The following is a 14,219-nucleotide window of genomic DNA, read 5'->3' as shown; positions in this document are numbered from 1 at the left end:
CTATGTACTGACTCCAGTCCTCAATGGATGAGTCATACAGGTCAATTCTGCCGAAAAGTGGCATTTTTGGTGAGTATATTTTTTTTTCTTCCCTTAAAAATCGAAATACTCACATTCAAGAGGAGAGGTGCAGCATTGTAGCTATTTACCCTCGTCACCAATTGTAATAAACTTGGCTTAATGGACAGGTTTCTTGTAAGAAACAGTAAACTTTATTTACGGAGCTCCTCATGAAGCTACACGCTTGTACCAAGACTAAGGCTAGAAAACTCTGCCCCTAAGATTACCCGCACTTACAGGTGATTCATCTGTACAGTCACATAATCTCCATAACAGTATGAAAGGTTTTACTTACAATTACTACAGTTTCATAAGCAGTGGCATGGAATATAATGGGTATAGATTAATGATAAATTTATACAAGGCATTGGTTAGGCCACAATTAGAGGATGTGTATAGCTTTGGGTGCTTCATCATAAAAATGTTATTAAAACCATAACTATAAAGAGAGACTTCTCAGGTACTGGGACTATTTCTACTGGAGCAGAGGAGGAGATGTGATAGAGGTCTTGTTAGGGTGATTAGGGATGAGCTACTTATTGTGGCCTGAAGTCAATGAAGAGGTGTCATTAGATTAAGGACAATCATTAAGGGACTGAAGAGAGCAGTTAGGAGAAATGTCTGTATCAGGGAGTTGATGCTGCTTGGATTTTTTTGTCATGGAGAGCAGCAAAGGCTAATATCATTGCACCTCCAAAGAGAAAATGGATGAATACTTAAATCAAAGGAACATCAAGGCAATGAGAATAAAGTAAGGTAGCAGGATTAGTGTTGGATTGTCCTAGTAAGGAGTTGTACAGGCAAAATGGGCCAAATGATCTCCACTGCACTCCATCATTACATGGTTCAACACTTTGTAATTCAATTGAGCACTCACTTTATATTTGCTACTTGAAGGCTGTTGTGTGATGGCATGCTCTTATTGAAAGGTATGCGTGGAAAGTAACTGAATCCAGTAGTCAGTAGATTTGAAATGAAAGTTTTTTTTAAATCTCCCAGTTGCTCAGAATTTTTTAATGTTTTTTTTTTATTGTTGACCCATTATTGAGTTTTCTTGTTGAGTGTTTATACTTGGTGACATAATACACTTCTTATATTGGCTGAATTTTTGTGCTATTTCTATTTAGCTCTAATTAAAGAAAATTACTTTAGTTTAGCTTATGTTTGATATCGGCCAATTTAAAGCATGCTTTGTGGCATTATATGAGACCATTTCTAGTAGTTTGGTATAAATAGTATGATTATTACATCTTCTTAGAAAATTGAAAGAAAGAAAAAAATGGTGGGGAAGAATGCTTAACTTTAGTGGTGCTGTTAATGTTTGGCAAGAATTAGTCTTAGGGCAGAATTGTCCAGTCCCATTGGAGATGGGCATCATGGCGGGTGGGGGTAACAATTCAACATGGCAAAAATTGGTTTCATGCCAGCATGAAATCACAGTGGGGTCATCTAATAGTGTCCACCCTGGCGGAACGCGAATCCCACTGAAGGCTGGCATGAACCTGATTTGCATCCCGCTAATGGGATGCAAAGTATCGCCCGACCAAACTTGAGCCTCCACGCCCAATTTACTGTTACATCAGCAGAAAACACGTTGGCCCAGAACATGTCTGGACAAGTGTGACATGTAGAAGTCGGGACTTACTGGTAGGGCCTTGTTCAGATCACGGACATCCAAGGAGCAGCAGAAGATGCTGGAGCCCTACAGCTACCGGACCCTGGAGGAGCATATGCATTGCATGCTGGGAGGATCCTCATGCACATGGCTCCACAGCAAAGCAGCTCTTGGAAGGTAGGAGGCCTCTGTTGATGCTTCAGGTCTGCTTTGAACATCACAGTCTTGACCATGGACTGCAATGAATGATTGGCGAAGTTGGAGGAGAGGAAGGTCTAGCTGTGAGTGGGAGAGGAAGGTGTACCGGGAGCTGGGGTTGGGGGGGTGAGGTTTGGGGTTGGGGAACAAAGGTGTCTGGGGAGTTGAGGTTGACAGGAGGGGTGAATGAAGGGGTTGGGAGGGTGAGGTTGGGAGGGCGGAAGTGGGAGTATGGGGGAGGAGGGTGTAATGGGGAGAAAGCTGTAAGCAGGGAGGTATGTGTAAGGGAGGGAGTTTGGAGGGAGGAAGGTGTGTCGGGGGAGGACGGAGTTCGGTGGGGGGAAGGTGTACAGGCAGAAGAGGGAGTTCAGAAAGGGGAAGGTATCTGCGATAAGGAAGGAGTAAGGGTGGAGGAGGAAGTAAGAGTGGGCAGGGGAGTAAGGGAGGGGGGATGTCCGGGTGAACATATAAGGGAGGGAGGGGTCTGTGGAGCCAATGACTGCTTCCTGGGGAGTGAACTGAGGGTGGATGTGGTAGAAGGGAATGCTGAGTGTGAGAAGGGGCAGAGTGAGCCAATAGGTTAGGAGGGTGAGGGTACATCAGTAACGGTAGAAGGGATGGCAAGGATGATTGGTGGGGACTCAAGAGGCAGACATGGACCCTGAGGATGCAAAGGAGGAGGTCGGGGAGGTCAATGTGGGTGAAGGTGGGATTCTCAGGAAGGTAGGAAATGTGCATGTTTATCTGGACATCCTTGAATGACAAAGGTTTGGGTTGGTAGATGATGATGGGGAGGTGGAAGGTGATGCCAGGGGTGCCACAGTGATGGGGGAAAGGACATAGGTGACTGGGGGAGGGGAAAGGATGGGGGAGCAAATGATAAACTTGACAACTTTGCAGAAATAGGAAGTGAGCAGAACCTTGTGTTGGACGGGCACAGGTGCTGCATGGGAGTGTGATCAGTGGGTGGGCGGAGATGCAGGTCAGCTCAGGTAGACAATTGAAAGGGAGCCCCAGCAGGCAGCATTCAAAATGCTCGGGATAGTGAGATGAGTGTGATGAATGAAGGTTCTTTGTGCATGGGAGAGTGCTTGTACAAGGCTCTGAAAGACTTTGCACACACACACATTTCTCCCTCCAGAATCACTCATGGTCTGGCTGTGTGCAGCTGAACTGCTGGTCGTTTGGGGGGGGGGGGGGGCGGGGGGATGCAGTGGGAGGATTCCCAAAACCTCCCAATGAAGGACTGAACATCACACACTATTCAGTGAAAGTTAAAATGTTTTCAGATTATTAAGTAACAAAATTTGTTCACCCATGCAACCGCTTTTGATCAGAATCTCTTAACTTTTCGAGGCCTAACACTTCTTCTAGGTCCTGCCCCTGACATCTGCAGCAAGGGTGGAGACAACCTGTGCATTGGTTGGTCCTGTTTCCTCTGATGACGTCCGTGTGCGTCCTCTGGAGAGCCGAGGCCTTGAGGGAAAAGTCCCAGAGGATTGGAGAATGGCCAATGGAACACCCTTATTCAAAAAGGGAGGGAGACAAAAAACAGGTAATTATAGGTCAGTTAGTTTAACGCCTGTCATTGGGAAAATGTTGGAGTCTATTCTAAAAAGATGTAATTGCAGGGCATTTAGAAATACATAATATAATCAAGCAGAGGCAGCATGGCTTCATGAAGGGGAAATCATGCCTAACAAATTTATTAGATTTCTTTGAGGAGGTAACAAGCAGGATAGGTAAAGAGGAACCAGTAGGTATAATATACTTGGATTTCCAAAAGGCGTTCATAAGGCTACTTAATAAGATAAGAGCCTATGGTGTTGGGGGTGGTATATTAGCATGGATAAAGGATTGGCTAACTAATAGAAGACAGAGAGCTGGGATAAGGGGGGCATTTTTCAGGATGGCAACCTGTAACTATTGGAGTGCCACAGGGATCAGTGCTGGGTTCTCAATTATTTACAATATATGTTAATGATTTAAATGAGGGATGTGAATGTACTATCACCAAGTTTGCAGATGACACAAAATTAGGTGGGAAGGCAAGTGGTGAGGGTGACACAAGGAGTCTACAGAAGGATATAGACAGGTTAAGTGAGTGGGCAAAAACATGGCAGATGGAATATAACGTAAGAAAATGTAAGGTTATGCACTTTGGCAGGAAGAATAGAGGAGCAGAATATTATTTAAATGGAGAAAGACTGCAGAAAGCTGCAGCGCGGAGGGATTTGGGAGTCCGTGTGCATGAATCCCAAAAAGCTAACATACAAGTTCAACAGGTAATAGAGAAGGCAAATGGAATGTTGGTCTTTATTTCAAAGGGAATGGAGTATAAAAACAGGGAAGTCTGGCTAAAACTATACAGGGCACTAGTACAGTGAACAGCTTTGGTCCCCTTATCTAAGGAAAGATATACTGGCATTGGAGGCAGTCCAGAGAAGATTCACTAGGGTTGGTCCTGGGTATGGAGGGATTTTCTTATGAGGAGAGGTTGAGTAGGTTGGGCCTGTACTCATTGGAATTTAGGAGAATGAGAGGTGACCTCATTGAAACATAAAAGATTCTTAAGGGGCTTAACAGGGTAGATGCTGTGAGGTTGTTTCTCCTTGTGGGAGAGTCTAGGACCAAAGGGCATAATCTCAGAGCAAGCGGTCGCCCATTTTAAACAGAGATGAGGAGAAATTTATTCTCTCAGAGGGTGGTCAATCTGTGGGATTCTTTACCGCTGAGGGCTGTAGAGGCTGGGTCGTTAAATATATTCAAGGTGGAGATAGACAGTTTTTTACTCAGTAAGGGAATAAAGGGTTATGGGAAAAAGGCAGGAAAGTGGAGTTGAGAATTATCAGATCAGCCATGATCTCATTAAATAGTGGAGCAGATGAGATGGGCCAAATGGCCTACTTCTGCTCCTATGACTTATGGTCTTATTACGGTCTTATAGGGCACCGGCTTGCTTTGGCTGTCCTCCTGTGAGTTAGCTGCTCCCTCTGCGGTGACAGGGGACAAGGTTGAGGGGCTCACAGGCAAAGGGGACTCGGAGGGAGTGGGCAGCCTCTGAGATTCCTGAGTGGATGACTCAGGGGTGTCCAGCTGCTGCTCCTCCTCCCTGCAGGAACTCGAGGGCCCTGACCTGACTCCTTGAGGGGAAGGAGCAGCAGGAGGGATGTTGAGGTGCTCCATTTCCCTCTCATGTTGCCACTGCAGGAACTAACCCATGGCTACCGTGATGGAGTGCAGGTCTGTGTGCATCTACGCATTCTGCTGGACCAGGGTCTCCATGGTGTCCACCATCCTTCCCATGGAGACCCATATATGCGCAAATGTGGGCACCGCTTCATCTGAGAACAAGAGGATGCACTCCTCCGACTCACGTGCCACTCTGTTGAGGGTTTCCAACAACTCTGCGTTATGTTCCCCCACCTTCTGCTGATGCTCCAGGATGAATTGGAAGGCCGCATTCACAGGCTCATCATCTGACTTGGACCTCACAAGATGCCTCTTCCCCAGCAGTCCTCCGAGCACTGGGGAGCTCGGCCAAACCTGCCTCCTCCCGCTGCGGACATGTGTCCTTGTGGTGACCACCAGGTTATGAATCCAAGCCTGCACTTGGCCTAGGTCCCACTGAGGTGTGTGTCTCTGCACCGGTGGAGGGTGTGGGTAAGCGCTGTGACAAGTCTTTCAAGCTGCTTATTTCCGGTTCTTCAATGGAGGAGGTGTCCTCTTGGCTGGAGGTGAGGACATGGATGGAGCTGAGGGACTGGCTGGCTGAGGGTGTCGGTCAATTGTCAGAGCTCCCCTGAACCACAGTAGAGATAATTAGTGTATGGCAGCTGCGTCAAAAGCTGGAGAGAGAGCACTCACAGTTGCATTGTGAGAAGGATGATGTGGTGCAAGATCCTCGCGTTGGTTTGCGCCGCCGACCTCACCGTCACTGCAGGCAGGGTCCACATCCTCACCAGTAAGTGCGATGGTACACTCCTCAAAGTGAGTGAGGGGCCTAATGTGGGCCACTCCATCCCCGGTCTGAGACCTTTCCCTGCTGTTATGAGCCAGCTCCTCCTGCATGAAAACAGATGGAGAGAGTGTGAGCAGGACGCATGGCCCTGCGTGGAATGTTTGTGCGGTGAGCGGAGTCATCGACAGGGTGAGGACACGGGTCCGAGAGGGTATGAGCCTGATGGAGATGTGAGGGTGTGTGAGAGAGTTAGTGGTGTTGTCCCTTGAGGTGTGAGATCCTTGTGGATGTGTGATGGGTTTGGGAGTGTGTGAGTTGAGAGTGATGAGGTGGTTGACTTACCCCGATGGAACGGATGAGAGCATTCATCCTCTTCCTGCACTGGATGTTTGACCTCCTCTGTGCTCTGGTGGCGCTGACCACCCCGCCACCACCTCCCAGGCCAGATTGGTGACTGGTGGACCTCCTGCGGCCAAAGCGAGGGTAGAGGACGTCATGGTGGCCTTGCATTGTGTCCTACAGGCCTCCAGAGAGGTGTCACTAAATTTGGGGGCTGTCGCCTTCTTTCCTTTTGGGGCTGGCTATCTGTCCCCTGTGCAGCCCTGGTCTGTAGACGTGAAGTAGGCTGTGCTCAGGTGCTCTTTAAACATGGCACCTGGAGCAAGGAAGCGCTGAGGCCAGCGTGGCAGGCAAATCTGAGCCCAGTGCCAGTGACCTGGTGTGTTTCCCATGAATGCATTATTAATGAGGCACTGCAGGGAAGGGGATGGAACAGTGGAAAATCCTGCCGTTCCAGCCAGTGTCTTTTTTCATGCCCATTACCACATTTATTGCAAATTTGAGACGATTCTGCCATTGGGATATTTCCTGCAAAGTAATGAGGTAGAATTAAAGGTGTTTATGTCAGAATCAAGGTTAGTAAGAAAAGGGCACTTATAAAGGCCCTGGGAACAGTTTGCCTGATCAATTATTTGGGCCAGTTTGATGAATTTTATAAGGGGATATAAAATAGACTAACAAATTAAATTTGTTTTCTTTTAAACATTGATACAATATTTAGTATTTTAAATCTTCTTGCTTTTCTCTGATTTAATAATTACTAATATTTAATACTTCTGCCAAACACCTGCAAAATTCCAAACCTTCTAAACTTCCTTCAGAATCTCTGGCTGGAAGTTTGCTTTCGAGGAGAGGGTCCTGTTGATGAGCCTGGAAGTGGGGCGGTTGGGGAGAGGGGGTGACCTACTCTGGCGCTCTGGAGGATGCGGCACTGTATTGTGTTGGTTGCCAGCAAGGTGACTTCTCCATTAAGGGCAGCTGCCCATTGCCAGGATCTGCTGGTTGAAGAGCTAACCACTCAGCCATCTCAGCAGCTCGACTGGGAATTAATGGGGTTTGGGGGTGCCAGGGCCAGTGAGGTAGGCCCTAGAGAGGGGTCAGGGTGCTTGGTGAGGGCAGGCAGTGCCATTGCCATGGGAGCCACCATTGCCTCTGAGGGACACCTCTCTGAGCCAAAGAGTGCCCTAACAAGATGGCTTTCCCAAGCTCATTTGGAGACTGTCTGGGTGCAACTGGTGGTTGCTCCATGTGGCAGAGGGCACACCCATCACTGATTAACTCCCAGTGGAGGCAGAGAGAGGCTCTTACTTGGTTATTTAAGTGATCAATTGCCTCCTCGGTTGGAGGGCTGTCCATCACCTTCCCACCACTGGCAAGATGTCATAGCAGCTGGAAAATGATGGGCACTCCAACCCTTGCCTTCCCTCACCCTCTATGTGGCCATTACTAATCCTTGCTGCCTTATCTACTCTCTTTGCCTCCAGCTTTTTTAAAATACATAATTCTCCATTATTAATTGGCTTCTCTACACATGCCCTGGATAGTCCAAGCATTTTGTTAGTGGGGCCATGATGATCCTTTACTATCTATTTTTCTGAAGAATCCAATAAAAATTTCAACCATTCTGAATTTTCTATAACTACTTTGCTAATTTTGTCTCTTAGAGGCTCACTTGTTCTCAAATCTTTTGTTTGTTCTGAAACAATCAAACAAATAACAATTCACACCCCTCTTTCAGTTTAAGACCTTCTTTTATCCCAAATTGTACACGTTTAGCTATGTTTTTATATTCAACTTTAATTCCCTATGTTTCTTGACTCTATTTAACTTTTTGTTCATTTATCTTTTTTATTTCTGTTTAATTGCTTTGTCATATGTGTGGGATCATGTATTGGTTTATCTATGATGTGTATCACCTATGCTTAAAGACCTGTCTGATTTCTGGATTACTGATATTTTCAATTTTCTGAAAAGATTTATTAATTAAAAGGGCCACAGTCATTTTGTTAATAAGCTTGTAATCTACTAATCATCCAACAATGTGAGTTCAAATCCCACCATGGCAGTTTGAGAATTTGAATTCAGTTAAATTATATTGAAATAAAAAGCTGGCATGAGTAAAAGTGACCATGAAGCTGTTGGAGTGGCATAAAAATGTCCTTTAGAGAAGCAAGCTAACTTACATGTGACGCTGAAGTATATTGTTTGAAAAAAGCTGCTACAGTATGACGAATAGTGGTTCAAGAAGAAGGACCAACTCTAGGGTTGCACAATAAATACTGGCCTTGCCAATGGTCACATGCTGAAAAAGAAAAAAAATACTCAATTTAAATTTATATTTGCCAATGTGTACTGATGTATTAAAATAGACTATTGTACAAAGGTGTTATGGTGCAGCAGTTTGCACTGATGACCCTCCATATAATGAATTTCTGACCACAACAGAGAGGTCAGAAGTACACACTAAGCAGACTTGATGTGCTTTCCCATAGCTATGAAGAGCAAACTGATATCTAATTGGACAATTTTGCAAGATCAGTAGGAGCTTGAGACCAGCTCATCTGGCATCCTCCTGGCCATGGAAATGTGTCTCCCACTGGGTACTTAATGCTCACTGCTTTTCAGTCTTTCCCTATACTAAGTGTAAATTGCTTTATCTCATATTCCGGTTCATCTCCCCAGCCAAGTAATTATAGTGGCAAGTATTCTTTCTAAAAGCTTCACGGTTATCCTAAAACCAGTTAAGGAAGAAATCCACCCCATTCTGCCTGCAACACCTTTTCAATTATTTATTGATGGTTAATCAAGTTTTCCCTTCCTGAGAATGCTTGGATATCATTTCTAACCTCTTTATCTCAAAACATTTTCACAATTGATTTTATTTTTTTCTTTTGTTTCTCCAGGCTCAGATGCTTATATCACACAGCTCCCATTGGCTCATTTTGAAATTCCACCAAACTATTTCTTTATATCTTTAGCTCCTAGCAAATAAAAAAAACAATTAGCCTTATCCATGATGTAAATGAAACAAAAATTAACAACTGTTCATAATTTAAAATATACTAATAATATTATGAAAACATAGGAATAAGGATGCCTCCAAATGAATAAAGCAATAAATATAATGAAAATAACCCTCCCATTGCTGGCTCTACTGTTTTTTCGATGTCATTCACTGCCAGACTCATTTCTTCTTACACACTTTTCCAGGCTTTGCTTTAATCTGCTTTAATTTTGCACCTTCTCCAGCTCCACCGCCCCCCGCCGCCACCCCCCACCCCCCATCCTCATTCTCTGAGCTTCTTTGAATTGTTCCAATTATATCTCATTCTGCCTCTTCTTCGTTTACTGTTTTCTGTCCTCAAGTCACTTTCAAATCATATCTGCCAACTGTTGTCTCTATCGCCAGCTTCACTCTCCATCTCTTGACTCATGACCTTATCCTTGTTCTCTCTTTCTCTCTCTCTCTCTATCCGGTCTGGTTGCTCTCCCTCTTTAATTCATGAATTTCTGTTGGCCTGCTCGCTGTCTCACTGCGGCATTCCCTATGTCTTAACCTAGTCGACAGAATTCCGCTTTATTTCACTTTTATTCAGTTTCATGCTAATGTTTGAATCGGAGCTGGAGGAAAGCATAAAGATGCCCAAATGAGTAGACATGATAAAGGTGAATTGGAATGACATGTGAGCTGCAGTTGGGAGAAATATCCTGATGGAATAAGGAAAGATATTTGTACAAAGACTTTTGGTTTCAGCATCAAATATAAATAAACCTCTGCTGGAACCAAGATTGTAGGAGAAGGGAGATGTAAGGTATTACAAATTTATCATAGAGATACCCCTTCACTGGAACAGCATTCATTTAAATGATCGTAAACGCAATATTTAAACACCGTAATTGATTGTTTGTAATCGCTTGGATACGGTCGGAGCATTCTGGGTGACGGAGGTCGTATAATTACTATAACATTTAATGCTTCAACACTCTATTGAGCTGGGGGGAGGGGTATGAGAGAAGGGGTTTGCGTTGCTGGCCATGGTGCTGAATCCGACAGCGCTCATCAGAATCGTCAAGCTGTCGCCAGTCCGTGTTTATTAACTATCTGAGCTCCAATGATAATTCGTGTCGCTTTGATGAATGCACAGACTAATTATTTTTCAAACTTTTCATTAGTATCGACTGAGACCTCCAAAGCTTTCGGGAACGGGGGTATGCACACACACAGTCACGCACACACACAATATCTCTGAGCTCCAGAGGCCCGCCAAGTAAATAGACGTCTGTTGCATTAAGAGAGAACGTGGCGAACAAAACAGTCTTTGGTTTTAAAATGGACTTGGCTCAGACGGATAATGTAATTATGAAAATAGCAACATGCTCCATTCCTGTAATTACGAGAGGAAAGACTGATTTCGTGTTTAGCGAAAAAACGCTTTGTGCGCATGACAATACCACCAATCTTAAAGCAAGGTCAGTCTTGCACTGTGTCATTATAGTTCCTCCGATGCCATACTTTTGAATTCATTTAATAACGATTTTACTAGGGCCCGGAACAGCAAAATCATTCAGACAGTTAAACTGAGACGAAATTAAACCGTGTTCCTTGCGAAATGGGTAACTGCACAAAATCAATTTGGTCAGAGACCGTTTAACTTTTATTAAAGCTCAGCCCCTCATGAACGAAGCAATAAAATGCATGATCCTCCGCCTTCTAAAAAGAAAACTAGTGATGAAAGTTAAGATATTTGTTTCTAATGATTAATCTTCTCCCCCACTCAACATGAAGCCCCGCAACCAAACCACCAAAGCAGCTGTGGGTGAAAGCAACCTGATTAGGCTGACAGGAAATTAAATGGAGGATGGTGGATTACAAACTGTTCCTCGTCATTCTCTTCATGACTTGCAAATAGAAAAATGGAAATTGAAAAGCCCGGTACAAGCAGCGACATGCCAACTGGACGAAAACAATTCAAACAAGTACCGAGTTGTAACTCTTTTTCATTAGTAAGATGTCAGTCTTCTGCGGTTCCGTGACCTTGGCCAATTGTTTGTTTTACGTTGATTGAATATTGCAAGCAAAATAATCGGGGATACATGACCTGTGGCTGTCGTGTGAACAAACTCAAATATATCACCGAGTAGAACTCCGGTGTTATCAGGAAGGAGGTTTATTTGGAGGAACTTTCGGGCCTGCGGGGCTTTTGAATGTGATCATCAAACATATTCAAATGTGCTTTTAATATTTCCACATTTCCTGTTGCTAGTTCGGCTTAAATGCTGTAAATAATTAATCATATCAATCCATTTTGATGCACTAAATACAGAGATAGCCGCCAGAAACATTGACTTAACTCTTTTTTTCAGTTTAACTATATTTAGATGGCATACTTTTGGTGCACAAAGAAATGTTTTGCTTGACAAAATGTCTAAATTTTTAACCAGCTTTAATAAGATGCGCGCCCTGGGCTATTTCCTTCCAACCTAGAGGACAGCAGATGCGGGGAGTCTTTAGGGAGCAGATCTTTGGAATTTCATCAGCATTCATCGGTGACCCAGGCTTTTCAACCACGATGATAGACACGATAAATCATCTTTACAACGAATTCTAATTATCGTTTATGCTGCCTGTGTGCCTCTTGAAAAGTGAAATTCTAACACGTCTCTTATACTTCCACCGTGTCTGTCTAGGAACGTCAGGAGTGATTTTGACTTTTACATGAGGGTTGTAGCACATTTGCCTGGTGTCAAAGGTTGGATCGGTGTATATAGCATGAATTCTGAATATATACTATTAATTTACTCAGTGACCGGCTAAATCTAATTCATCTTCGGCGAAAGTGTATTCTGTATCCTATGATAGGATTACAAGTAAGCATTATAGCAATTAATACCATAATGCGTCCATGATTAGTGCATTACATTGAATTTCATGGATTCTTGGGTTCTGTCGCGCAGATTTCCCTGGGGTCCTCTGTGCCGCAATCTATTGTAATCTTAGCAAATTAAATGTAAAATTGTACAGCAGCCACTGAATACAGTAACGATGCACTGTAAGCAAATCGCGTACATTTAGGAGTGACGTTTAACTTTTAGCACAAGGAAGTAAAACCCTCATTTTGCCTTTACACCAATGCTATGACAGCGTTTGTGGATTACACAAACGTTTAATTAAATATTTAACATATGTACTGTAAATGTTTCACGCCTTATGCTATATTTCCTGCTTTGATTGAGCGCCCCCCTCGCCGCCCTCAAGAAACAGCAGTCAATTACTGCAAGATTTACACATGCTGTCGCTATTTGTGTTTCATTAACTTTATCAAAACTGAGAGCATAGTGAACTGAACGATTGAACTGGGTGGGGTGTAGGCAAGTTTTAATGGTCAGAATTTTGAAATTCAACTAACTACACCAAATTACTACCATCTGCGATTTTCTGTTAAGTGAGTCGAAAGCTGAAAAAGTTATTTGGTGGGTAGAGCCAGAATGCGTGGGAGCCTAACTTAGTGGAGGCGATGTCCAGTTATAGTTCTGTTCGTCCCAGACCCATTAAGCATGGCATTATTTCTCGTGTGAAGCGGAAGTGTTGGGTGGTAGCGGAACGAATGGATTTGTTTTTCTTAAAATCCTAGGTTTTACATTAAATCAATACACGTTCAACTTCAGGGCAGGACTTTGTCCTTCTTGCGTCCCACAAGTACTTTATTATAGGTCTAAAGTGAGACAAGGCGAGGCTTATAATACATACCCTCAGTTCACCTTGCGAACCTTTAATCAAGCTCTATTTGGAACAATCACCATAGAACTCCTATCTAAAGACAAGTTACTTAAATGACTGTTATATAAACAATCAGCAAACCAAAATCACATATTTCACCCAGAGCTGGCAAATCCGCCGAATGGGAAAAGTGGCATTCTTTAAATCACTGACACAAATTTCTTTATTATGAAGGTAATGACTGTCTGGTTATCTGTAGACTACTCCTCTGTGTCCTGGTGATAAGATTTTTATTAACAGACTAATGTTAATGTCTGAGGATCGCTTTCAAAACATATAAATAATGGACTTTATCTGCTCTAATAGGCTTTGTGCACAATCGATTCGTTGATGTTTTACTTTATTTGGAACAACAAACGCGGGCAGCGTTAATAACTTTGCGATCGCTGTCCTGTTATCATTTTGCCCAGCTTTCCGTGCACCAGACACACAGCTTTACGCTAACCCCTATCCATTTTTCTCAAGAAAGTATTTGCAGATATTCCATGGTGATAAATAACTGACAGAACATACTACTGTAACAGTGTGAGATTATCGTCCTATTAGTCTTACTTTGTAATGTATAAGTAACCCTATAGATATACTGTGCTATACAGTGATTGAATAAAATTACATGAAATAGCTCAATCATCTCTATTAGTTTGTCAGGAAATACTAATTAATGAGGATATAAGATGAGTGCGTTTACTATAATCAGAACATAATAGATTTTTCTGTTTGATTATCACAGATTAGCCCAAAAATCTAATAAACATATGCTCCTTTCCCCAGAAATTATGATCGGAGGTTGAGAGTTGCTGAAAGAATGATAAGAATATGTTATATTTCTCAGAGAAAATCGGGCTAAATCGATTATTCAGTGTGATTTCATCCTGTCAGTAGTTTATGTCACCTATCTGCCCACAGTGGGATTGGCTTCTCTGGAGTCACTGAGAGTCCAGTTCCAGCAGCACAATTCCAGGCTGTCAGCCAACAATTAGCACACTTTAAAGGGATGCAGCTTTTCCTCAAGACACAACTAATGGATGATGTGATGTGAGGAGAGCTTACCATCATCCACAAAAATATTGCTTCACTGCAATTCATCCCTCCACTTCTCTCCGTCCACAGCGGAACATCAATTCTGTGTAGATCACCCTCACACAATACACAGGCAGGGACCAAGGAATCTTTTCTCCACGGTCTGAACACTTCACTTCCCAAACGCTGCAGGAAGAAGCAACCGAAGGGAATCTGAAGAAGATTCGCTGATGGATATTGATGTTTCT

The 14,219-nt window shown here is 43.4% G+C and overlaps 1 protein-coding gene and 1 long non-coding RNA gene across 4 annotated transcripts in view; one reads left to right on the top strand and one right to left on the bottom strand.

Moving 5' to 3' along the window:
- kif26ab (kinesin family member 26Ab) overlaps positions 1–14,219 on the top strand; it is a 278,697-nt gene that overhangs the window by 38,140 nt on the left and 226,338 nt on the right. The window contains exon 3 of one of the 3 annotated variants that reach the window (XM_041214249.1): positions 3,248–3,428. The exons of the other annotated variants lie outside the window; for them this stretch is intronic. Within the exon in view, the coding sequence (XP_041070183.1) occupies positions 3,315–3,428 (114 nt within the window). The 5' untranslated portion in view covers positions 3,248–3,314. The remainder of the gene's footprint in view (positions 1–3,247; positions 3,429–14,219) is intronic. 3 annotated transcript variants of the gene reach the window in all.
- LOC121292398 lies at positions 3,126–14,132 on the bottom strand. Its single transcript, XR_005946258.1, has 4 exons — positions 14,002–14,132; positions 8,357–8,475; positions 5,741–5,938; positions 3,126–3,396 (listed from the first exon to the last, which is right to left on the bottom strand). It is a non-coding gene; the product is annotated as an uncharacterized LOC121292398 (long non-coding RNA).

Source organism: Carcharodon carcharias, chromosome 20, assembly GCF_017639515.1.
Source record: "Carcharodon carcharias isolate sCarCar2 chromosome 20, sCarCar2.pri, whole genome shotgun sequence".
Taxonomy (NCBI): domain Eukaryota; kingdom Metazoa; phylum Chordata; class Chondrichthyes; order Lamniformes; family Lamnidae; genus Carcharodon; species Carcharodon carcharias.
The sequence above is the reverse complement of the archived record's forward strand: the minus strand, read 5'-3'. Positions and strand labels throughout refer to the sequence as shown.